Source organism: Molossus molossus, unplaced genomic scaffold (genome assembly GCF_014108415.1).
Source record: "Molossus molossus isolate mMolMol1 unplaced genomic scaffold, mMolMol1.p scaffold_m16_p_23, whole genome shotgun sequence".
Lineage (NCBI taxonomy): Eukaryota > Metazoa > Chordata > Mammalia > Chiroptera > Molossidae > Molossus > Molossus molossus.
In genome coordinates, this window is record NW_023425359.1 from 12,303,651 (window position 1) to 12,330,021 (window position 26,371).

Genomic DNA, 26,371 nt, shown 5'->3' on the forward strand with positions numbered 1-26,371 from the left:
CAGTCCATCACCAAATCCTGTTCGCTTTTCCCCCGTAATCCTACGTGTCTCTCTCTCTCCAGATCCACACTGATATCCTACACTACCGTCCGATGCCGGTCTTGCCTCCTCCTGGACACACTCCCTGAGTTTCTGGATCTTGGGAACATGAAGCCACATTTGTGCCACTCAGATGGGTGGTGGGCACAGAGCGGAGGCGGCATTGGGATGCTTGTGATGGGAAAGGCTTTTCAGGGGTTTCTGAACACACGTGCCCCTCTGTGCCACGATCCTGGCGCACAGCGGCTCTCGGTATTTATTCGCTTGTGGACTGTGTCCTGTTTAGAGCAGACATATGGTGTCCGCGTCTGTGTTTCCCCTTGAGTGTTACATGGTCCCCAAACATCAGGTCACCAAGGTCAGCGAAAGCTCAGGCTGAAATTTTGTTTTGTTTTCTCAGAATGAGGAGTCGCCGGTCTAGCTGCAAACTGGGAGTTAGGGCCAATTATTCTTACTTGTTAGATCATGTTCACGTTATTTTGCAGATGTCACCAAATCTCATTACAAGTAATTTTTAGCCTCTCTTAGTTATGGCTGATATTTTTCAATGTCTATCATAATAATTTAAAATATGTCATTAGAATACTGCCTACCTTGTAATCCACATTTTCATTGTATGAAATAACAGAATTACATTCTATCATACTTTGTTTCTATCATACCGCTTCTCCATTTAGCGCGTAAGTCCTTCGACGACAAAGAGTCTCTGTTCATGTATCCAGCTAGTCGATAAGGTGACAAGTAAGTACCCAGAATGTGCAAAGCCCTGTCCTTGCCCCCTGGTCCTGCAGGACTCATGTCACCTGATATGAGCGAGGTGCCCAGGGCTGGGAAGAGGGGTGCCGGGACTGAGTGGGGCTCAGATAAGCAGACTTCCAGGCTGATAGAGCCTCTTTGTCCCCCAGCTTAACGGTTCCAGATGGGGCACAGCAGAGATCACGCGTGCGCACTGTTCCGGAATTCCACACCAACTGGCTTTGCTTGGGAGATGCTTGTCTATTAGTTTTCCCTTCCTTTTGGTTAGACGCTCTACACACTTTAAGGAACAGTGTTAATTAAACCTTTCCCTTGATTTGAGAAAAATAAGCAGAAGGCAGTGGTTAGAAGGCCCTTTTGTGGCTCAGAGGTGTTGGAAGGCGTCTGCCCGACATAGAAATGGAAAAATGCATCCTTGCCTCATCCTGCCGCCGCTCTGCCCACTGAGATTCTGCAGTGTAATATCCCCTATAAAGACACGTCACCAGGGTTCTTGGCATTTGCCCAGTACACAAGGAGGAATCAAAGCTTTCTAACCCAAATGAAATGCACAGAGAATAAGATGCAGAAACAAAACAGAAACCCCAAGACCACAGATGACAAGCGGCTATACTCCGTCCTTATCCCTGGGATGATTACAAGTGGGCTCATAGATGCAGATTTTATCTAAATCAAAATACTTATTTTTCACATGAAAGCCCCAAAGTTCGACAAGGCCACGATGCTTTTAAAAATACTGAATGAACGTTATTTATCCCCTGAAGTCAGTTTGTTCTGTATCATCTTCTTGCTGGTTTTTTTCCTTTGATTTGATATCTCACTGACCCCTCCCCATTTAGAGGTTTTCTCTTGCTTATTGAACATTGGCTAAGGGAATAAAAAGATCAATTTCTTGTGTAAGTTCTTTCTGAGAATGAAGATTGACATGCTTTGGTTTGGGGCCAGTTTCAGATCAAACCTCAATAGTTCTTAGAGACCATTTGATCTGAGTAAGTATCCGGGGCCAGGGGGTTACTCTGGACAGCTGGAGAGGGAGCCCGCAGCTGAGGAACGGGGTGGGAGGTGGGGAAGTGTCCACTGAGGCCCCGCCCTCCTGCGTCAGGGCAGGTATGTCCCGCTAACTGGAGGCCAGGCTGCCTGTGGCCCACCCTTTGCCCCCCTGTATTGTAGCAGGGCCACTGACTTCTCTTGCCTCCGTTTCAGTGGTTGCAAAGGCCAGGCCCTGTTTACACCGGCATCATGGGCATGAGGGAAACGGGGCTTTTCTCTTGTCCTTCCTCCTTTTCAAAGAACAGTGGGGTTTTGGGAAGATTCTCTCTCTCATATTTTTCAAAGTGTAAAAGAGAAAGAAAAACGACAGTCTCTTCACAGCCAGGCAGAAGTTAGACGTTCCTTGCTGGCACGTTTTGGGGCTCTCTCTACACGCCGACTCCAGATGCGCCAGGTTCCAGGAGCTGGTGGCTGTGATCGCACCTGCATTCTCTAACCATGCCCTTCGAGACCTTGGCATGTGTGGGAAGATGCTGGGGAAATGAAGAACTAAAATCTATAACATTAGTGCTGTCAATACAGTAATTTAATGAATGTCCGCAGGAGGACACGCGTCATTGACAGAGGCTACCTTGCCACTCAGTTTTGTTTTTGTGTGACATTTTCCCCCAGTGACTTCTGTTGAATTATGCAAATGCACCCATTGGCAGCAGAGAGTCTGTGACCAGAACTCTCTCGTGCCACTTGCTGAGTCATTTCCTGATGCTAACAGGGGTGGGGGCACCTTTCATGCCCGGGACGCTTCAGGACTCCACCTTCCCCCACTTTCATGCCCTGGACAGAGGCTGAGACACGCAGGTGCCAGGCCTTCCCTGTGCCAGCTGCAGGCACAGCTGGAGGAGTCGGGAGGGCATCCCCGTCTCGAGCCAGCCTCTTCAGGCCCTGATTTTTGGAGCGTCCAGCTGTCTGTCCTGTATCCCATTAGCCCCCAATCTGAAAATTAGAAAATGAATATAAAAATGAAGCCTCCGGGACTCAGAAGCCCAGGTATTCATGAAGGGGGCCCAACAGCGTTTCCAGCTGCCCTGGGCCTGCTTGGGAACGGACCTGGAGTCGGTTGCCGGCATCACGGGTCTGTCCAGCCAGCACCAGCTACTCGCAGGGTGTCACTGTTGCTGGGGTTTCTCTCTCTTTCTTGTCCTTGGTTCCGCCACACTCCCAGTAGTCGTATTTGCTGTCAGTTGTCTTTGTGAGGATTTAGTGACTTTTCTAGGGACAAATACCAACTCGGAGGCCCTCCAGAGAGACCTGTGATTTCAACCTCTGTCTGTGTGACAGCCCGAGGGGAGAAGTTGCCCTGGGCTAAGGATGTGAGCCGACCGTCACATGTCATGGTCAGGAAGCCTCCTGGCCACCTCTGAACCCCACTCCGCGTGTCTGGGCACCAGGCGGGCTGTTCTGGGGCCTTCCCTGGCCTTTCCTCTCTCGTTACATGGATTATACAGTGAGCATTCCTTTAGGGCTGGGGAAGGGAGGTACTTTATTGCAGCTCCTCTAGAAACCCATTTCCACACGCATCACCTCTGGCCTTTTGCTGTTTGCAACATTATTTAGACAAAGGGGAGTTTGTATGTATCACTTCCCACCAGACTCTCCTAAGTGGAAGCCCGGGAGTTGGAGCCTGGTCTTTCCTGCCCCTCTAAATGAGCGTCTTGTTGGGCAGGCTGTTGACACGGGGCAGTTCTCACATCTGGATGGCAGAAGGGACTGCTTCGGCCGCAAGGACACATTTCCGGACTATTACTCCTATGAGCAACCTTATTTGCACTTGTATTCTTTGCGGGACTAATTTTTGCTTCTCAGCATCGTTTATGATGTGATTTGTATCTAAATTTGATACAAAATTATATACTTGGCCAAATACTTCATCTGCATTGCGGAATTTTGTCTCTGAAAAAAATTTTTTAAATGAGCTAATCCAAACCTCCTAGAAAACTAATCTGCATCAGGATTTCTCAGCAGCAGCTCCGTTGACATTTTGGGCCAGCTAATTCATTGGGAACGGTGGGGAGTGACTGGTGCATTGTGGGGTGCTCAGGAGCTTCCCAGGCTGTGACAAAGTCAGGAGGGGGACCTGGGTGTCCTGACTCCTAGATGCATCCTGTCTAAGTTGGGCAACAGAATTAAGCTCTAAAACTTCCCAGCGCCCACAGTGGTTTCAAAGGTATTTTCATGGCTCTCAAGGAAGAGGAGAGAGTAGGAGGCCAAGGAGCTGAGAGCAAGGAAGAGCGTGGGACTCTGGGCATTTCCTTTGCTCGTCTCCCACGTCCTGATAGACCCGGCCCAGTGAGTCTTTGAACTTCCATGAGTGAACTCTGCTGGACAGTACGTCTCAGACGTTCATAGGATGTGTCCAGAGCGAACAGATTTAGGGCAGAGAGCACAGGAGGCAGAGGCACAGTTCTCGTGTGTGCTGACCATCCACACCCAGAACCAAGGACGAGCCCTGAGGCGAAGGCTCCACCGGCTTCAGTACACACGACGCGTTCTCAGCAGGGTGGACACCCACCGGCTCTGACTCCGTCCTCCCGGGGGGTGTCCCGTCTCGCAGTTTCTCTGGCACACCTTCCCCAGTGACACGTCCTCTAAACCTGGTCTGTTTTCTCTCGTGGCTGCAGGTTCACAGACCAGCTGCAGCCACTGCACATTCGGTAACAAACGCCCCGGGGTCTTGCGACTTTCTGATGGAGAAGGACACGAGCAGTCACCAGGGATTTCACAAGTGAGAGACCAGAAGTTCTCACGCGGGCCTGCTTCTGGGCCCGCGATGGACCTGGTCTCCGCTGCGCGAAGGTTAGAACCGAGACGGGACAGCACTGGGCTGCCGAGCTGCTGCGGCCCAAAGGCTCTGTGCTGGTCGAGGCGCCTCTCCCATAAAGACGGGGGTCCTTAGGCGGCGGAGCCTCCTGCAAAGCAAACCCTGCGAGTCAGGCCACCGCTGATGCGATGGCAGAAATCCGCACTGGACACAACTGCCGCGTGAGGTCACTTTCAGGTAGTTCGGTGGGTCCTAAGCACAGAGTCAGTTAACTGAGGGATAATGGGTTCTGGTTACGCTACTAGAATATGTGGTTTCATTGAGGTTCTGGTGATGCTACTGGAATTTGTGGTTCATTCTAAGAAGTCATTGCTGCGGAGAAAGCCCTTTCTCGGCGTCCCCCGCGCTGTCTCTCCTTCTCTTGAACGGACAGCAGTCTCCGTGTCTCGGGGGTATTTCCTTCCTGGCTCCCTGGTCGTCATCCGAAGGGAGAAACGTTTCGTTGATTCCGCGCGCTGTATGTATTTCCTTGCCATTCACACGTGGAGCACAGCGCTCCCTTTTCTACCACCTAAAGGAAGAACATTCTGGAAACTCTGGGACAAAGAAAAATTTGTGTTTTTCTCCAGTCAAAATTTCCTGGGGGGGGGGGGGGGAGGAGCTTCGGTTTCACTAATGCCAGCCTGTGTCTGTGAAGAGGTCCCTCCGAGGAAGGCTCGTGCTGCGTGGTTCACTCAGTGAGCAGACTGTGACGGAGAGAGGCCCTCGGCCCCTCAGCCCCTCGGCCCATGTCTCCAGCGGGGAGGTGGGGTGAGAGCCCGGTCACCTCATGGTGGTGACGCTCCTGCGTCTGTGCCAACAGCTGGAAAGAGCTCTGACTTGGGCCAGAGAACGTTCTGCTGCGATACAAGCCCGAACCCAGTGTGCGCACCCAGCATTGAATATTGAGTGGCCTCGTCCCACCCCTGCCCTTACATCTTCCCCTTGTCTCTCCCCCTTCCCCCCCTCCCCCAAGCGCAGCCACTGCACATCAGAGACGCGAGAGGAAGAGATGCCACCTGGGCATCAGGGGCTCATTCCGGGCCCGGCAGGAGGAAGGTGTCATCCTCACACTGGGAATTTTGAGAAGAGTTTCATAAAAGGATTATTTACAGAAGGATGAGGAGGGTAGAGGAAATTGGAGTAGTAGCCTGGGGGCGGGCGATCCGGGGGGCTGGTGTCCCCTGGGTCTGAAGGCTCAGGAAGAGCAGTTCTGAGCCAGAGAAACAGGCGTGCGAGGCGTCTGACTCCCCTCCTCCCTCCAAGAGTGCGTGCGTCTGGCTATGTGGTCCAGCAGGCCCTCCTGCCTGCGCCGAGCGGGCTGGAAAAGGGCAGACTGCGCATCGGCAGGGCACGGAGGAAAATCGGCACAGCATGGATCAGACCGATTCTTTCAAAATAGCCCTCCTCACTCACAGTCTAAAAGGCATCCCTGCCTTCTCTCCTGCTATCCCTCTTAGTCCTTGATGGATATAGCTACCCCCCCACCGGTCATTTTCCATCCTGTCTGCTACCCTCACTCCTTCCATACCATAATAACGGGCAGAGAAACTAGAGGCTATTTTGATCATCTCTGCTGCTGCTAACAGCATGGGGTTTGTTCTGTCATTCAAGTGACCCAGACCCCCGTGGAGGGTTTTACTCTGAGCTCATTGCATCATTTTCCTTGGTGCAGACCATCTTAGCAGCCTTGTCTGCCCAAACTCTGGCTTTGGCCCACTCACCAGCCAGGTTGTTAAAATGTGGATTCCACCCGTGGGGAGATACCAAACTGCACGCCCTTTGGATATCAACCCTTTTGGCCTTCTTGAGTAACAAACATTTAGAAAATTGTTCCTTCAGATACAGTGCGGATACCCAGGAGACCTGCAAGACTTGATGCTGCCTGGAAGGGGGTTCACCAGGCTTTCCACCTCCTTTTTCCCAAGTTGAAACCAAGAGCTATTGATGGGACTTTCCCCTAAGTCAGAATAGTATTGAGTTTCATTGCAAATGCATTTCTGAGCATTATAATGATAAAGATAGATAGATAGATAGATAGATAGATAGATAGATAGATAGATAGATAATAGATGGATAGATAGATAATAGATGGATGGATAGATGATAATTGGATGGATGGATAGATAGATGATGGATGGGTAGATAGATGATAGATGGATAGGTGATAGATGGATAGGTGACAGATGGATAGATAGATGATAGATGGATAGATAGATAGGTGATAGATAGATAGATAGATAGATAGATAAATAGATGATAGAAGGATAGATGGATATGTGATAGATGAATAGATGGATGGATGGATGGATGGATGGATGGATAGATAGATAGGTGATAGATGTGTGTGTGTTTTGGAGAATGAGGTCGTTTTGCCTAGAGCCATCCATTCTCTTGCCCTGACCTATATTCAGTGATGGCTGAATAGGATTTCAGTCTTGGGGTCTTTGGTCCTTGTAAGAGTTCATGACCTCAGACTCCTTGCTACACTGGCTTCGCCACATTGAACTTGTATACATCACTTTAGCTCTGGGTCTCAGGCATCCTATCCGTAAATGTCACAGTAAGCCTGAGTGACTTACTCGCCAACGGAGCCACCCGAGTGACTTACCCACTTCACTAGAAGCTGTCGTACTCCAGCACATCATGAGAAGGCAGGGCTCTTTGGAAAAGACAGCGATGCCGGGAAGACATGGAAGGCATCAGGAAAAGAGGAAGACCAAAGAGGGGATGGAATGACTTCATTAACAAAACCATAGGCATGAGTCTACGGGAGCTGAGTAGGGCTGTTGAGGACAGGACACTGTGGGCGTCGCTCATTCATAGTTGCCAGGAGTCAGCACTGACTCCAAGTCACATGTCACGAATGTAACCATTACATCCAGGCAGCTACTGAGACTTGAGCAAAGACCTTTATGGCCATTGGAAGCCGAATCAATTGGATACAGTTGGCCTCAACTTGGGAAAAAAAGGGGGTAGAGAGCCTGGTGAATCTCCTTCCAGGCAGCATCAACTCTTGCAGGTCTCTTGGGTATCCGCAATGTATCTAAAGGAACAATTTTCTAAATGTTACTTAGAAAGAAGGATGCTAAACTTCATGAGGCCGTAGTACCACCGAGTCCTGCCCGTCTTCTGGGTGATTAGCAGGTCCTCTTCGCGGGGGGCTAGCACGTGCTGTGAGTGATCTGTGTGCCCACCCAGGGGGGGCACTGTATTCGGCGACCTGTCAATAACTACACAGAAAAGATTTGAATAACAGAGCAGAACCGTTTCAAAAGACTTGTTACAGTCTACTGAGTCAATAACTTAACAGTTTTTGAAAATCCCCAAATACAAATTTATACAATTTTGAGTTGTTTTACAACGTACCGGGCCATTAATTTAAGTTTTAAAAGTCTCTTACTATACTAATCATAGCCTGCGCACTTTCAGAGCAGTGAAGTCTGTTTCCACAGGCTGACATACAGCAACACAAAGCGTGCGACTTCAGGGAGCCCCATAGAACTTGCCAAAGCCATACACATGTGTTCGGGGACGTCTGCTTTGAGCCCAGCTGACCTGCAATGGGTTAGGCTTGGTCTCGAGGGTTCTGTCCTCTTGACTTGTCCCCCAGGCAGGCGAGTTTGGTAGACAAGGACAGCACGTGACCTTCCCCCAGAGCTGGGGCTGAATCCTGTTTCTGCTACTACTTCCCATGAGACTCAGGGGAGCCATTTTACTCCGTCGAACCTATTTCTTGCACCACACGCAAAGCCTACCTTCCCGGCATCTGGGAGGGTTGTTACAGGCAGAGGGAGGACCTCGAGAGGTGCTTGTTGAATGGGGACCACAGGCAAGAGCTGACATTGAGCATAAGGGACAGCATTCTCAACTCCCTAAAACACCCCAGCACACCCCCCCATCCCTTCGAGAAGCCAGCACCTACCTCCATCTCTCTTGTAAATTCAGATATACTCTCTACCCTGCCAGCCAGCGTAACTCCTGCCTCCTACCCATCCCCCTGAAAATATAAGAAGAGTTCAGAATCTGGGTGAGCTGCTTTGAAAACATTTCCCAGCCGGATCGAATTTGTCATTATTATTATGTGTACGGCCCTCTTCCCCTTCCTTCGTATCTCTGTTCATTTCCCTCTGTTCCCTCATTCAGAACCTTCCCAGGAAAGGTCCCATTTCTGAACGCCTCCATCTCTCTAGCTCTCAGATTCAAGAATTGAGCTCTAACTGTGTGGACGGCGCTATCAGTGGTGCTGGGGATATAAGGATAAATAAGATACTGGCTGTCCTTCAGAGCACTCCGTTTTACAGATTTGAATAGGAGGGTTTTTTGTTTGTTTTTTTCTCCGCCTGAAGCGTAACTACCAAATCTGTGTGCCAGCACCGGCTGAGTCTCTCCCGGCCGCCACCCAGACATCATGTCCCTATCCAGGCATCCCTACCCTAACCTCCACCTTCTGGGGAAAATTCATTATAGTTTCATTTACTCTAGTTTTATAGATGAATGCTTCTTATCACGCACGGGAGTTTATGGCATCAGTTCGTGCGGACCGGAGATCACTAGAACCTGCTCTCGTGCTGCCCGAGGGCCCCGCGCCATCTGGGCCGTGTCATAGGTGGATCGTGTCGTGATAAGACCTTCTGGTACCTAAATGGCCTTCAAGGTGGATCTGGGTTACATCACCGCCCTCACTGTTAGAGTGTCAAAGCTGGGGAGCAAGGGCTGGAAGGCTGCCAGTTTTCACCTACCCACAAAGCAAAACCCCACCCAGTGGGAGTTCCCCGTTTTCGGACTGGTTGGCTCTGAGGTGCTTCCCAATTCAGACGTCGCTCGGGATTAACTGTGACCCGGGAGCAGAGGACTGTCCCCTGGAGAAGTGACCCTACGTCTTCTGATTTGAATAACGATTTTCCACCTGAAATAAATATTGACCGCTCGACCGAACCATATGTGCTTATTGATTCTAGAAAATGTTAGATCAGAGTGTTAAACATTGTCCTCAAATACACTCGCGTACACACACACGCACACGATGCTGAGCCAGAGCAGGGTTCTCAGGGGGAAATGGTCTCGAAGCAGTGGTTGATGTTTTCTCTTATTGATTTTCTGATGTGTACAGTTTTAATTAGGTCCCAAATAATTGTTTGTCTGAGGAAAGAAGAAAAGAATACGTAGGAAGGGTTGGTTTGGATTTCACGGTGGGACGTTGATGCTTCCGTGATGGTGACAAACGCAACTGGAGGCAAGCGCCACAGACCCCAACCAGTGTGGCTGCAGGACCTGGGTGACTTCAGAAGAAACGTTTCTCAAACAGTTGATCCTTCCTAAGGTTGACACGTCTCATTTCACCCAGGAACTCGAGAGTTTTCTTCGAGCGGATCTACGGAATAGAGTCAGAAGCGACTCCTATCTTGACAATGCGGAACGTTTGTTCTTTAGCCACCGGAATCTGTAGCATCAACCACACTGTCCTTTCCCCGGCCAGGGAGGTCACGTGGATCGTGGTTCTGAGTCCCAGTGGAGGCTGAGGGACAGGCCCCCGAGGAGGAAGCCAGCAAACCTCCTGAGAAGTGTGAGGCCCAGACATGGGCAGCGGCTGGAACGTGCTAGAAATGCGAATCCTCAGGCCCCACCCAGACCTGCTGCATCAGAAGCTCTGCGGGGAGGGGCCCCAGAAGTCTGGGTTCCAGCAAGTAATTTCACTTTGAATCGTTTGCTGTCCTCGAAGAAGAAAACACGCGCGTTCCTTGTGTCCCGCTGTGAAATCAATTCCCTGGCACCCAGAGTCCCTTAAACAAAAACGTGCGTCGGGAGGACAGGTTAGATGGCCGATGGCCACATAAAAGTTTACAGAGGATGGAATCTGTGCCGTTTACCTGTGTGACGGACGCCCAGGCGATAGCTGGGAACGCGAGGCAGGTTCAGGGGAGCGACATGTCCCGGGCCGAGAGGGAAGGCGTGTTCCCATCAGGCAGCTCCCGGGTACAGCGGAGCAGCCTGCGTCCTGTGGATTTATGTACACACTTTACAAAACCAACATTCTCTCTGGAGGGTCCTGATGCACATCTGTCTTGCGCTCTTTCCCGGAAGGCAAACAGTTTCGCATGCTTGCTCTCCTAGGTAAGGAGAGCGCCTCGCTCATTGGCATTTTAATAAATATTTATTTGTTCGTTGGCTGATTCATTATTCTCCTTGTCAGGTCACATGGCTGATACCCAGAGCAGTCACATCACACAGCAGACTCCTAACCCTGCACAGTGTCATCTACACAAATACACTGGGCGTGTTGAGTAAGCGGCCGGCGCGCTTTTAAATGCTGTGCTGTCGGAGCACAAGTTGCAGGAGCGATTTTCCCGGGCTCCTGACGGCCCGTTGGAAGAAGGTGGCAGCGCTGTGGCACTGGTTTCCAGAGGCGACGGCGTGGCCCGGGCCCTGTGTGCCTCCCAGCTACCCTCCTTCTCTGTCCCTCAGCGGCTCCCCATTGTCCGGCTGAAGTACACGCATTCAGTTTGGAAAAGGAGTCTCTACAGTCTGACATCCACCTATTTTTCCAGCTGAATTTCTTGGCCCTCCTCCACCCCGCTCTCACCCACAGCGGAGGAAACCACGAAGCAGCCCCCGCTGAGCCCTGCTCACGCGCCAGGCTCTTTGCCAGGAGCTTCCCGCGCATCGCGGCCTGTGATCCTCCTGACAACGGCCATGAGCTGCAGGCGCTGTTAGCATCTCCACTTCGCAGATGAGGCAGCTGAGGCCGGAGGAGCGAACAAGCTTGACCCGAGGCCGTGGCTCCTCGCAGGTTCCAGCCACACACTCACTCCACCCGGTGTGCCTGTGCCCCGTGCTGGGTGTCTAGCTGACCATGAGTCCTCTGCAGGCCTCCTTGATCATCCTCATGAAACCCTCCCTGGTCCCTGCCCCCTGGTGGAAACGCCCCGCCCAATATGGGTCCTCATGATAGCCCAGTACAGAGTTCATTCGTACCACTCTGTTACACGTTTGTTTTTTGTCTTAACTGATATACTCTAAGCTCCTTGAAGACAACAGTGGTTTGTTAAGCTGTTTATAACCCCAGAGCCTTGCACAGGTCCTGGCCTGGACTAAGGGGTACTCAACAGATGCTGAGGAAGGAAAGGAAAGGAGAGGGAAGGGAAGGGGAGGGGAGGGGAGGGGAGGGGGACCCCTCAAGGGCTTTTTCTCAGTAGGAAGGACAGGTCCGTCCTCCTGTTTCTTGGAAGGAAGGCTGCAGCGTCCCAGGCTGGGGAAATAGCCCAGACTCGGGGTGGACACGCCTGTGGCATTTCCAGGAGGGGCTCCCCAACCCTGCATCGAACCAGCCTCCCCAGTGGGCCGGGAGAAGGGCACCTTCTCTCCCACCACCAGGCACGAAGGCCTCAGTGCTGAACAAAGGGGGTTCTGTACTGGGCCACCTGACATCTGTCCCCAGGACGGCTGAGAACCCAGGCTCCTGCTGGCACCTGTAGTTCTGTGCACGTCTCATCCACACATAGGAGCAAAGTTGTCATTCCACGCGTGATGCATACATGTAACAACTCATGAGCCAGCAGTTTTACAAAGAACATACACTTACGGGGTGACGGCCAGGAAAATGCGAACCTCATTATGAGCTGGTCACGGCCGTTGCCATTTTGATCTAGGTTGCTTGTTACGGTGCTTTGCAAAATCCCGTGGTCGATGTGGTAGCTAGTATTTCCAGACATCGCCTGACTGGGGCCCTTGACTTATTTTCAGAGTTCTGGGTGTTATTTGTGTAGGTCAAAGGCCAGAACACTGGGATATTGAAATTCCTGGGACCAGGAAGAAGCTGGCAGGGGGGTTGAGAAGACACTGAATCAAGTGTCAGGTTATTAGCAAGCTGCGGTTTTCATATTGATAATCAAGTGGCTGCAAACGAGAAAAACACCTTTCCCTGGGTGCTGCTGTCTGTCAAGCCAACAGCGTTTCTTTGGTGACAGACGGGCCGGCACCCTGAGCGTGTGCTCTGTGCTGACAGGTCTGTTAGCGCGTCGGCTGCAACACGTGCGTGGGGGTTAGTGATAAATGGCCCTTTATTAATTATCAGTTCGCCCTGGCTGGTGTGGCCCAGGCAGTTGAACGCCGTCCTGTGCACCGAAAGGTCGCTGGTTCAATTCCCGGGCAGGACACATCCCCGTTGGGGTGTGTGTGCAGGAGGCAGCTGACTGATGTTTCTCGATCACATCAATGTTTCTCTCGCTCGCTCTCCCTTCCTCTCTCTCTCAAATCAAGAGAAATACATTTCAGAAAATAATCAGTGCCACGATCCGGACAAAGCACCTCCTAGAGAACCCTAGTTTGGCAGTGCCCACTGCTGCCGCCTCACGTTGATTTAGCCTTTGAATGGGGATTTCAGAAGATAAAATAAACACAGTAACCACAAGCTAACCACAATAATTTTTTTTTCTATCGGTAGTCAGAAAAAATCTCCAATTGTCACTTACCCAAGATTTACCAAAAAGGAAGCGAAAGAGAGTGTGGGTGGGAGTTGGAAGACATAAGCTTCACCTTGAATCTCTAAAGCCCGGGTGGCCCCCGGCTGACAGAGAGATGACATGTCCCCTCTCTCGGTCTCTCAGATGGACGTCAACGCCTGTGAAGCTGGGGACTGGGTCTCCTGACTTCCTAGGGCAGAGGTGGGTGAAGGGGGAGCAGGGGTCATCTGGTAGATTCTTGACATGGGCACCATGGTAACTACTATTCATCAAGGGCCTACTCTGTGCCAAGCACTTAGCAGATTATTTGCTTCATGATCACGTAAATCCTTCCAGATTGACGTTATCAGTCCCATTTTAGTGACAAGGAAACCGTTAAAATAATACATTCACAGTCACACAGCAAGTGAGAGCCAGCGTCCGTCTGACCTCAGTGTTCATGATCTTTCCAGTACTCATCCCCTCAGTAATTATAATGATTTTAAAATTTATATTATACATTTAAAAAATTCAAGTATACTGAAAATCAATATTATGAAATACAATAATAATTGTGGTCACTATTATACAGTAATACAGGGACTGTTTATTGAGCACTGTCGTCGAGGGTGTTCCAGACACCCACTCCTTTAGTGATCGAAACGTGTGCCCCCAAGCTCCAGGCCAGACTCCACGCGGTCACAGGGAGGACGCACTGACATCCAGTGTCCTTGTATTGAAGGGGCCACCCAGGGATGCCTCAGAACCCCACGTCCTGCCTCACTTCCACCCGAGAATGCCCGTGTCTTAGCGTATGTTCAAACCAGCTCATCCATGTAAAGTGAGTCCCCGTGCGGTGTGCGGAGACGTGGGACCCTTCTAACAGGTGCTGTCAGAGCCCGTCTTGCTGACAGGCCAGCCCTGAAATGTGCCTGTCTGTGCTCACAGCCCGGCCAGCGTTCCCCAGGCGGCTAATTGGTGTGAGGGACCCTGCTCGCTCTGTCCCCCTCCCGGGCTGCAGTCCCCTGCTGGGCTCGCCTGGTGACAGCCGCTGGGGATGAAGAGCTGCCGGGAATTTCCCTCCACTCCCCGGAGCACCTTCTTTATTGAGTACATCTCATTACCTGGCTCCATTTACTGGTCACACTTAGCTTTATTGTGCCACCACTTGTCACTTTCCCAGCCTGGCAGTTAATAATGCCCATCTCCCCCCTCTGCTGGCCTCCTGCTCATTGCTGGCTGGCTGGCACCCCATGCGCTTGCCCACTGGCACCCCTGAGCGCTCCCCCAGCACGGGGCAGCCCCCACCCAGCTCCTCAGAGGTGATGCGGCTCCGGCCCCGCCCCAGAGAGAGCAGGTGCAGGCCCTGCTGGGCTTGGCAGGGGACAGTGTTCCTCTCCCCCCGCCCCGATACTCACAGCAGAGAGAGCAGGTCCAAGGCCACCGTCCCTTTGCCTCTGCTAGGCAACTGGCTTTGGCCAAGTCCCTGAAGGGCCCGACCTCAGTGTCCTCAGCCTCAGAGTAGGGGCAGGTAATGACCGCAGTCGTATTTCCTCTGCGGCACTGCTGTGGGACCACATGGAAGCAACTTAGTCCTTTGTAAATGTAAAATCTGCGAGACTTTTGAAGAAGTCACGGCGGTGGTGCGGAGGGCTGATGGCTGATTTAGTTATTGATATTGTTACACGGCAGACATTGTCCCAAAATAGACCCAGAGTGCTCGGCATCCCCCACCCCCACACGCGGCCCTGGATCCCACCACTCTGGACTTCTGCAGGTGAACATAGCCCCCTGATCTCTGAATAGGTCAGACAGGACTGTCACTGTGTTTCATGCAAAGAAATTCAATGCAATTTTGTTTTGTTCTGTAACTAACCACTGAACGGGGCCTAGACTCTCGGGACCCCGTCAGGTGCAGACCTGCGATTCTTCACGGGAACCGTGTTCTCGTAGGCACTGGCATTGCCATTGTGTTTAGACGCTCCCCAATAAATCTGGGAGCGCGGCCTGCTTGGTCCTCCCTCCCTGGACTTCCGGGCACTGGAGTTATTGGAGACCCCCAAGGTCATTACTCTTCAGCAGATGGTTCTTATCTCCTAAAAGACTTCTGGAACCTTTCGGTCCCAGGAAACCATCAAGATTTTCCTTCAGAAAAAGTAATTTCAGATCATTCCTTGAAATTTTATTAGAAAAGTGTTTAAACCTTCTCCTTTTATACAACCCAATTTGAATTTGCTTCTTCACGGAACTCTCTCTCCTATCAGGTTAGGGTCAATTAAAGGGGGAAGGGAAAGTCTCATTTATGGGGTTCAGTGCACCCGTGGTGGGTTAGCCATGGAGTCTTGCGCTATGTTAAAAACGGAAGGTGCTCTTGAAACAAGGGCTGGAACATTGCGCCCTTGGTCCCCTGCAGTGTTTTAGAAACGAGCACTTCATCAAAATCATTCACAGCAGCCTTGTCAGAATGTGCTGAACGTGGAGGGCTGTGAAATTTCGTGGTCGATCAGGAACGCACGTGTGGCGAGAAGAATACACACCGAGGCGCACGCACTGTTTCAAGTCCCGGGCTCCGACCGTCTTCTCTAGAATGGCTGGAGAATTTTCCCGAGGTGACTAATGGGCCATAAGTAGACTGTGGGAGCACATTCATCACATCTGATCAAGACAGACAAAAAGGGAGTAAAGCAAGGGAACTACCACACTTGGCTTTTAGAAGCTCGGATAAAATGTCACGTGGATTACTCCCCTTTACAAATATGCCAGTCAGCGATCTAGTCGTTAATTTCCTTTTTTTGAGTGGGGGGAAGGAGGGAGCACTCTCTTCTCTGTCTCTGGTTGCTTTGGATGTGGATGTTCATTAAAGAACGTTTTGCTTTAATTTTTAAAATTCAGTTTAGGAGAAACGCTTCTGGTGTCTGATGTATAGAAAGGAGTCTGAATTCTTTCCCTTCCTCCCTCAAACAATAGTTTACATCCGTATGCTACTTTATATCTCTTTGTTCCTTCACATCTTTCCTTCGGGGGAGGCGGCACAACAAGTCCATTTTAGGAATAAGGAAACCGAGGCCGGCACCTTAGACCTTGGCCACTCGGTGGTGGTGACGTTTGGATTCAAATCCAGCCTCCTGCCCCTGCCTCCCGGCAGTGCCCAGTGCACCCAGAACTTGTAGGAAAGGAGATTCACTCGTTAGCTACGATGGACTCTTCTGAGATCCCTCTATATTGTTCCCTCCAAAGCTGAGTCCCACCCACGATGTTAGAAACCGGGAAAGGCTTCGTGGTCTGCGCTGAGGACCGCAGGGCGCTTCTGCATCCCCCCCGGCTGTCCTCAGGCAGGGCCACGCCTCGGCTCCCCATCTGAGGCAGAGACAGTCTCCGTGAGCAGCAGGGTGCTCAGGATTTCCCAGCTCACCCGCACCCTGAGGACGCCACCCGCATCACCGTCGCCCGCACCCTGAGGACGCCACCCGCATCGCCATCGCCCGCACCCTGAGGACACCACCCGCATCACCATCGCCCGCACCCTGAGGACGCCACCCGCATCGCCATCGCCCGCACCCTGAGGACGCCACCCGCATCGCCATCGCCCGCACCCTGAGGACGCCACCCGCATCACCGTCGCCCGCACCCTGAGGACGCCACCCGCATCACCATCGCCCGCACCCTGAGGACGCCACCCGCATCGCCATCGCCCGCACCCTGAGGACACCACCCGCATCACCATCGCCCGCACCCTGAGGACGCCACCCGCATCGCCATCGCCCGCACCCTGAGGACGCCGCCCGCATCGCCATCGCCTGCCTCAGTGGAGGGGAAGCAGGCCCCTGGGCGGAGGGGTTGGTTGCTGGCGGGCTCTGCAGGTGGGCTGTTCCGTCCCAGCAGGTGACGCCTTCGCTTTTAGAATCCCTCTGACAGTCTCACTTTTCCACTTTGCCCGTTATTCTTCCTGTTGGTGGGTTTTGATGAACCTTCTTTTTTGCCCCTGACTTGCCTGGGAGAGCAATTGCCAGACACATTGTAGGAACTTAAGACTAGATGTGGAAGGCTTAAAGGTAATTCTAGGACTGTTGGGATTGAGGCAAAAATGCCAACCGGTCTTTCTGGTTAGGTGATCTGACATCACCTGGACCAGTTTCTGCTAAGCTGATTGTTAAAAAACTGGTGAACTTGGACATCAACGTAAAGAGAGTCATAATATAGAAACATAAAGGAATGGAAAGGTGTTGGTGGTTAATTTTCTCGGTAGAAAAACTAAACTTGTGGGGGGGAATCTCATCCTCGCTGACCTACTGTCTTTATTATGGTCGAGACTCCAGCCAGGAAACAGGGTATATCTGTCGAGAGTCCTCACTGTGGGGTCCACAAAAGAGTTTAAACAAAGCTCATGCCCGAGAAGGGTTGCCCCGTTGCCTCCTTCTCCCACCACCTGAGCATCATCTGTAGTCTGTCTCCGACTGGTGAGGGATCCTTTGAATGGTCAGATTCACCCGAGCCCTCCTGAGCCTCGTGGCCAGCCTCCCATTGGAGCTTCTGGGTAGAGAGGCAGGCACCGAAGAGCCCCGCTACGTCTGCACCCTAGTACTCTGTGACTAGGGACAGACAGGAATGTCTGTGTGATCACGTGTGGTGGGAACGGTGGGCACTTGGGGCTCACCTCTCATTGGCGCCCTGAGACCACGGGGCAGTGGGCCATTGCCTTTACATGGATGGGATGTGTGTACAGTTCAGGCTCTGTCTCTCCCTCTCGGTGAGTGTCCCCCAAATCCTTTCTCCCTCAGTCCCGCCACGCCATCCAGGAGAAGGTGCTCACATGGTGAATGAGCCCGGGGCAACAGCTGCCTGGCACCACCCCCTGAATAATTAGGTAAATGAGGCACAGTGAGGTCTCAACCAGGGAGATCTTTCTTGGAGGCGGTGCTAGCCTGCTTTCTTGAATCGGGGTGTCAGGTCCTCCTCTCCCCCCTTCACTGTGCTTCAGCTTTCTGGGTCGCATTCCTCCAGTTCTGCCACCAGGAGTGACAAGGTGATTGTCCCTCATGCTGGGGAGAGGCCGTGCGTGTCCACAGCCGCAGGACCATCTCCCCAGAGCGGCAGGGACAGGAAGGGTTGAAGGAGGTGCTGCCAAGAACCCACCAGGGTTGGCGACAGAAGCAAGATCTGGCAGAGTCCAGGGGCTTTTCTTGGTCACCAGTGGTACCTACTAAGCGCTGTCATTGCGCGGATGAGGCAGGAAGGGGAGTAGAGGAGTAATGGCACAGAGGAAGTGAAGCAGAAAAACCCAACTTCCTCCCATCGAGGGGGAAATATCCATTTATTTAAATGAATTGCAAAGAAAAGAATGGAGTGCGGCATTACCCCAGCCCAGAGGTCAATGGGGCTTGAAGAGCCGTGAAGCTGCTTGGCCAGACCAGCGGCCGGACCCTCCAGCCTGTCTGCAGAAGCCCAGCTGCAGGCTCGGAGCCGCATTAGGATGCAGGAGAATTCCTCCCTGACAAATGACTCCCCGACTCAGCCCTTCTCCCCGCTTTTCCTCGTACGCCCATGTCTGGCATTGCTCATACTTTACATTCAGCACCTCTGGTTACCCAGACATTGCATGTGAAATTGTGAAATGGGAAAGCAACGGGCCATGTGACCCCATCAGTTCTGCCTGGCGCCGCGTCAGCCTCGACTTGGCCGTTCAGAGGCGGGCTGGGGGCCTGCTCTCGGAAATCGGGGGCCCCAGACGCCAACCCCAAGGGGCAGTCGGAAGGCATGCTCTTAGCACACGGGCCCGTGATGGGGGCGGATCGACAGGAATGAATGGAGCCGAAATAAGACTGGAGACGGTCACAGGGAACAAGACAATCCTGAGTGGGCCGTAGACAGCGGTGGCGCTGACTGTCGTGCGCAGAGGGACTGTGGGGCTTGACGGTGTTTTGCTAACAGGAGCCTTGAAGGCCCCGCGCTGATACCCAGCTGTGTCTGCAGTGACCCCACCGTGTTGTCATTCATGGTGCCCAGAGTCCGGGACAAGGTTCCAAAACCTTCTGATTGACGGTGATTAGAGAACGCCAGCACATTGTGGCTCAGAGGGAGCACGTGGGGCGGGGGGATGGCACCCCCCCTGGGGTGGAGCACCCGCCCTGTGCTCAGTACTTCGCATGTCAGTTCCTGTCATTCATTCAGTGCCCCACGAATAGGCACTGCGATTCCTGCTGTGCTGTGACGTGGGTAGCAGTCGGCACGATGGAGGAGGTGGGCGTGGGAGTCAGCGGGAGGGAGACCCCAGTCTGACCGTCCACAGCTTCAGTGACTGGGAACAAGTCTGTGACTTGTGTCTTCTCATCTCTAAAACCTGGACAAGTATGCCCACCCTGTGCCGTAGGGAGGATGGAGTGACATACTGTGGACAGCAGCACAGCCCCAGACACAGCAGACCCTCAGCCAGCAGCAGGTGTGCTCGTGTGATCCACGGGGGGAGAACCAAGACTGAACCCCGAGAGGAGGGCACCACCCCAACACTGCTCCACGCCGTGACCCTGGCCGCGGACCCACACTTGGGTGCTGTTCTTCCGTGATGAGACCAAGGACAGCTGGGCACGACGCAGGGCATCCGAGAGCCCCGCGCCCTGGGCATTCGTTACACGTCAGCTTTACACTCTGCAGATTGGGTCCCAGGCCTCGGTCGGCAGGGCCTCGGTCGGCAGAGGATGGCACAGCACGGATTCCTCTCTGAGCACTTCTGTGCGTCTGAAATATTTTATTTAAAGATTTACAGCCACCTCCCCGAATTGCATAACTGAGATTTCATCAGGCCTGACCCTTGTTTAGACAAAGAGGGCAAGACAGAGAGAGGTTAAAACTAACCCTGTGCAGAGCTTCGGAAATGCCACATCATATCACAGATGGTCTGCATCTGTGTCTCTCTGTCCTGCTACTTGATGTATCTCATGTCTTTGCATCCCCAGTGCCTAGCCCGGTGTCTGGCACATCGTAGGCGCTCAACACGGTTGGACTGAACTAGCAACATAGTAACAGAGAGCAGCTAAGGGAGTGAATGCTGCCCCTGCCCCAGGACCTGAGTCTCCAGAGCCGTGTATGGCCTCTGCCTGACTTCCGCTCACCTCAGGACCCTAGGGCAGGCAGTCTGTTTCCGTGACAACCACGTTCGGTCTGTGGATCGTTGGGGTTGGTCGTGAGCACTGGAGAGGTCCATGTTCCGTTTGTGAGGCGGTGGGTCAAAGGGGTGCCGCCTGCTGTCCCCTACTCTGATGTGCCTTCGTTCCGGGAAAAGTCAGCTTCTGTGCACTCACTAATGGGACCCCAGCTAACAGTTCAAACAAAGCTTTCAGCACTGTTGCTGGCCGTTAGAAAACAGGCCTTTAATGATGACACTAATAACTGTGGGTTTTTTCTCCAAGAGTCCTGATGAGCAGAGGCGAGGAGTAAATTATGGGAGCTAACTTTTATGTCCGGAGTTTATTGATCTGTGAGCTTCCCGTGAACTACACCGGCCCCAAAAGCGTGGCCGTCCACATTACCTTCCCCTCTGTGTAATTGGGCCGCCAGGGTACAGTTAATTTCCAATTTATATTAATAGGGAGACAAAGAACATTTCTATAATAAAGGACATATCAAAATAGTCTACCTGGTAATTATAAATAAATCACTTTCACACAAGCCCTGAGGCTCGTGCTGTGAATTCGTTGGGCACATCATCATAATTCAGCACATGAAGATTCCTGCTTCCATGTACACGTACGTCTCCAGAGTACACAGGGCGTCCATCATACAGCATCCAGCGTAATCCATGTCTGTCCTTCTTCCTATTTCCTAACAGGTGAAAGTCATGCTTCGAATTTGTTCCACGTTGGCCCGCGATACCTCAGAATCCAGCTCTTTCTTAAAGGTGGACCCACGGAAGAAGCAAATCACCCTGTATGACCCCCTGGCGTGTGGGGGTCAGAATGCCTTCCCAAAGAGAGGCAACCAAGTTCCTCCTAAGATGTTCGCCTTTGATGCGGTTTTCCCACAAGATGCTTCTCAGGTGGGTACACCCCCCTCGGGGCCAGGCAGAGTTCATTTGTTTCGAGGAGCTTGTACGCATTCACTAGGACCTGTGGGCTGGAGGGTGTCGCCCAGAGCACTCTGAGGGCCAGGTCCTCCCCGCACAGACGCCAGTTTGAGTAACAGTCCATTCAGCTGAACAGCTGGTGCTATACCGTGGGTAGGACCATGGTGCCGGGATTTCAACAAAATATGTCCTTGGGGAGAAGGGGGAGCAAGACAGTGGGTGCCACCCAGAAGCAGGGTGACAGTGGACAGAATTGGAAGTTTCGGGACAACTACATGGGGGTGCTGGCAACTGGTCATGAGGCTCCCACTTCTGGGTGCAAGTGTGTGAGAGGGCAGGAGGGTTCCCGGGAGCTGGGTTAGAATTGAGCAGGATCCTAGAACCTGTAGCGGGCAGGTCTACAGTCCTGGTGAGGAACTGGAGCCCCGGGCAGGGAAACTGAGGCTGACCTCCCGTCCGATAGCCTGGATCGCGGCGTGGATGAGGACGAGGGGAGGAGACAGGCTAGGGAACACTGTCGTGTCAGCTGGCTCCTGCTGTATTACAACCCACCCTGAAGTTCAGTGGCTGAAGGCGATAAGCGTTTTCTGTTGACCATGAGTCTGAGGGTCAGCTGAGCATCGCCTGCTCCCAGCTCAGCTCACTTCTGCACCTATGGTCAGCCCTGGGTTGACCAGGCAGCTCTGCTGATCTTGACGGGATGGTGCACACATTTGGGGGATGGCCCGCTCTAGGGGGTCTAGAATGGCCTTGGCCAGGTCACCTGGTCTCTCTCCATATTGTCTCTCATCACCCAGCAGGCTCTCTTGGACTTACTCTCAGGCCAATGGCATGGTCCAAGCCTGCAGGCCTCTTGAGGCCTATGTTCAAAATTGAAACACCGTCTCTTCTGCTGTGTTCTATTGGCCCAGGTTCGAGGGGTGGGGGCGAGACTCCATCTCTTGACTGGAGGAGCTGCAAAGTCACATTGCAAGGGGCATGCACACAGGGATAGGTGGAGGGTTGTGGCATTTTTGTTTCTCTGCTGTGTATACAATCTTGGGAGCTCAGGGTGCCGAGATTCCCAGACCAACGCTCCGGCAGCCAATCCCAGTAGGAACAGATGTCTGAGGGAACACCCAGTTGCACCTCTGGGGCAATTCATGTGCAGTGATTGGTGCAGCTGAATCTTCGCGTAGACGTCTGTAACCCAGGCTCTAGGTGTACAGTGGCCCACTCAGCCTGCATTTTGGCATCAGACACCTGCGCCTCCCCACCCTGCACTGTGGGCAGATGGCACACGTTAGAGGCCTCATTCATTAACAAGCTGAGCACGTGGTTCCCCAAAGGGCTTCCTAGGAAACGGCAAAGTGCTTTATGAACGAGTTCAATGGTTTGCCTCGTCGTCGCGGATTTTGTGTTTGGTGCTACCCCATGGACGCACTAATCTGAACCTGACACTGGGGCTGACACATGGCCCACAAGTAATTTAATTAATGCAGTTAAAAATTCCAAAAGTAACCCCCCCCCCCCCCAGTTGTAAGAATTCCAAAGCAAACCCTAAATTTAGTGTGGACTATTAATGCAGTTCAAGTTTATTCCCGAAAAGGAGCCGTTTTTATTGCTCGTCTTTATTGACAGTTCATCCTTGGCTGCAGAGCTCACGTGTTCACCGCTGTGAATGCACCCCCTTTGCAAGGCTGTGTGGCTGCTAACATTTCCAGCTACACTGTGAAGAAATTTCGTTTCAAGACGTTTCCTATGCATCGACCCACTTGTTCTCCCTGGAATTCGAAGGTGTAGGCAAGGGCGACATTACTGTTCTCACATCGCAGACCAGCAAACAGACTCGAAGCTGAAGTCTCTTGTTCACAGTCCCTTCCCCGAGCAGGCATCTTTTCTAGATCCTTCCCCGTGATGACCTCTCTGTGTCCTGCTCCGTGTGGTGGTGCATCCTCTATTTCCCAGCAGGGTGTCCTTGGACAGCTCACTGAATGCATCTGGGTCTGTGTCCTCATCTGTGGAGTGAAGACAGAAACAAAATGTTCCTCCTTTAAGCTGTATTCTTGAGCTGATACCCCTGAGGTGCTTAGAACATAGTCAGTGCTCAACACGTGCGAGTATTCTCACTAGTAAATCATCGTTTTTAACACTAATATCATGCTGCTGGCCATGGCCAGCCTCAGTCCTCACCCTGTGAGCCTCCAAAGCAGGGAAGCCTGATGGGGTCTGGGGGCCTCTACCTACCTGTGAAGCAGCAGCCACCTTAGTGGCCCCAGACAGTGATGAGTTTTGCTTTCTCTCGGTCTCCAAGGAAGCGAAGAAGTCCTTAGACCAGTTCTCGCTCCCCGTTGCCTTGTGAGCGGCCGCCGCGGTGAGGCCTGGCCCTGGGGAGGGGCCTTGGCGCCTTTTCCAGGACAAAACGGCGCAGACTGGGCGGCTTGTGAGCAACAGAGGCTCATTGCCCACAGTTCTGGAGGCTGGAAGTCCGGGATCAAGGTGCTGGCAAATGTGGTGTCTGACGAGACCCCCTCCTTGGCTCCCAAGCCAGGTGGGAGGGATCTTGTATAATCCCACCCGTGGGCGCTCCACCCCACGGCCTCATCAGCTCCCAAAGTGCCCACCTCCTAGTACCATCATGTCACGTTTCCGCCTGTTAATTTTGGAGGAGACAAGTTCAGTATTAGCAGGAGGGGTGGTGGGGAGGATTCAGACCTGTGGGAGAGCAGGGACCGCCTGGGGGCTCGGCCCTGCCCCTGGAGTCTGCTCAGGAAGGCTGCCTGCTCCTCTACACCCCAGAAAAGCAGCACGTGGCCTCCAGGGGCCGTTGTCCTCTCCTGACAAACACCAGGTGGACAGGTCGCTCACTGCACTTCTCAGTGGCTCCTGGGCAGGGCTCAGCCTGCCCTGTGCCAGGTGAAGCCGCTCCTGAGTCTCCTCTGTCGGGTCGTGGCACAGGTGAGTCGGTGATGCACTGTGGTCCACGCACAACCAACACCCTCCCTGCCGGCCCTGCATCTGATACAGTTGCTTCATGGCTGGGTCAGAGTGGGTGCTCAGCCTCCTAGCGCCCACCTCCCTTTATGCCCAAAGAAGGCAGAGTCCACGCTGCCTCTGGCACATTCCACCGAGATGCTGCAGCCTCGGGCTCGGCTCTCGTGCCAGGCTTGGGTTGCCTAGGTCCTGGGTGTGTGCCAGCCTGCGGTCCCCGCCCCCGTCCCTTCCCCTAGGACGTGCCCCAGCAGGGTTGCTGAGGCGACCCCTGGAACCATTCATAATTGTTGGTTGTGTGGTTTTCCCATTTTGGTTTGGGAGAAATAATTGACTTCTGAGTACTTGGGTTGGCTGCGCTGCCCCACCTGGCGCTGAATAACGACGTTCACGGCCGAGGCTGCGGTTCTCGGGTTCCCACGGGGAGGCCGCGTCCACAGCCCCCGATGCTTCCGAGCCCGACTGGCACCGAGACAGAGATGACGGCAGCGGCACATGGCGACGCGTCCTGTTCTCCTGCGGCCGCGAGGGCCTGGCGGCTGCCCAGGGGACATTCCCCGAGCTCCGAGCTGGTCCCCAACACTGACCGCGTCCTTCTAGTTGACAGAGCGCTACGCGACTGGGTGTCGATGGGGAAAGACAAAAAGCCATCAAGGGCCTGGCCCCTGTCTGAGGAGTTAATACATTTTATTTGCCAAGAATTTGTGAATGTTGACTGTCTCTGTGAGGAAAGAAAGAAAAGGCTGGTTTTGTTATTATTTATTTTATCCTCACCTGAGGACTTTTGTGTGTGTGTGTGTGTATGTGTGTGTGTGTGTGTGTGTGTGTGTGTGTATGTGTGTGTGTGTAGCTTCAGATAGAGTGGGAGGGAGAGAGGGAGGAAGAGAGAGAGAGAAACATCAACATGAGAGAGACACATCGAGTGGCTGCCACCCACATGATCCCAACCGGGGCCGGGGACAAACTGCAACTGAGGTACGTGCCTTTAGCGGGAACCGAACCCGGACTCTCTGGTCTGCGGGCCGACTCTCCAGTCGCTGAGCCAAACTGGCCAGGGCAAAAGGCTGGTTTTGAAAAGAGGAAGACAGATTCAGAAGGAGAAGGACATTGGGAGAGAAAACAGACATCACAAACCTCCTCTTATGTTAGAATTACAGTGATTCTTAAGGTCGCCAACCTGAAATGGCAGGTCCCCTTTTCCTCTGATAAACCTGGCCCATTTTACAAGGGGCGTGTGTGTGTCCGCAGAGAGCAAATGGAAAGTTAAATGCCTTGTCTGGAGGCCAGAGTAGCAGCAGGGGGAGGCGTGGGGTCCACCAGAGCACCCTGGTCCCCATTCCGGCCGGCTCCTGCCTGGTCCACAGAGACAGCCACTGAAAGGTACCGGAATGAGCAGAAGGGGTGGTTCGCAGTTACTGCGTGAAACGCTCAGGCTGCATGGAGTGGGAGGTCCCAGAGGGGGCTGAGCATCTCCAGAACCCTGTGAGAGGCTGACCCACCTGGGAATGCCGGGCCCCCGGGCCCCAGGAAAGCGACCTTACGTTTCTGTGATTAATGGTCCACTCACTGCATGTGTCTCCTCTTGTGTCTGCAGGCGGAAGTGTGTGCTGGGACCGTGGCAGAGGTGATCCAGTCTGTGGTCAACGGGGCAGACGGCTGCGTGTTCTGTTTCGGCCACGCCAAGCTGGGTCAGTGAGAGCCCTTCTTTTCCCCGCTGCTCCCTGCTCCGTGGGTTCCCAGTCACCCCATTCATTCTTCTGTGTTGTCCCAAGGTCCTCACATGGATGGAAAGGTTGCCTCCCTTAGGTGCTGAATTAAATAACTGGGAGTGATCGCTTCTGCTTTTGAAATGTAGATTTCCATTCTAAGTGAACACCCAGTCACCTAGGAGAGCCTTCAAGTTCAAGAGATGAGCAGAGGAGTAGTGGGGTGACTCCCATGTAGTCCAGGTCAGGGTCTCACCCAGAAAGCCAGCAGGGAAACATAGCTTTCCTGAGCAGGGGTGATTGGGTTGGTGATACAGCTCCGAGCAAAGCCCAGACCATGACTGGACCTGTCCGGGAAGGTCTGACAGCCTTGCTGCCCAGCCTCCAGCCGTCAGGATACGCCTGTGCTGGACACCTGGGCGGGGAGGCAGCTGGACACCCCAGCAAGATGCCTTCTTCATGCTGACCTGCGGCCATCTGCTCACCAGGTCTTACCTTACATGTTTGATAAGTTAGGAATTTGGGGGAGCTCCCCAAAGTGTTCCTTGCCTGAGAG

General features: G+C 53.0%; 1 protein-coding gene across 1 annotated transcript in view; it reads left to right on the forward strand.

Moving 5' to 3' along the window:
* Positions 1-26,371, forward strand: part of KIF26B (kinesin family member 26B) — a 385,389-nt gene that overhangs the window by 300,825 nt on the left and 58,193 nt on the right. The window contains exons 6-7 of the mRNA XM_036277591.1: positions 20,906-21,112; positions 25,704-25,797. Coding sequence (XP_036133484.1) covers positions 20,906-21,112; positions 25,704-25,797 — 301 coding nt within the window. The remainder of the gene's footprint in view (positions 1-20,905; positions 21,113-25,703; positions 25,798-26,371) is intronic.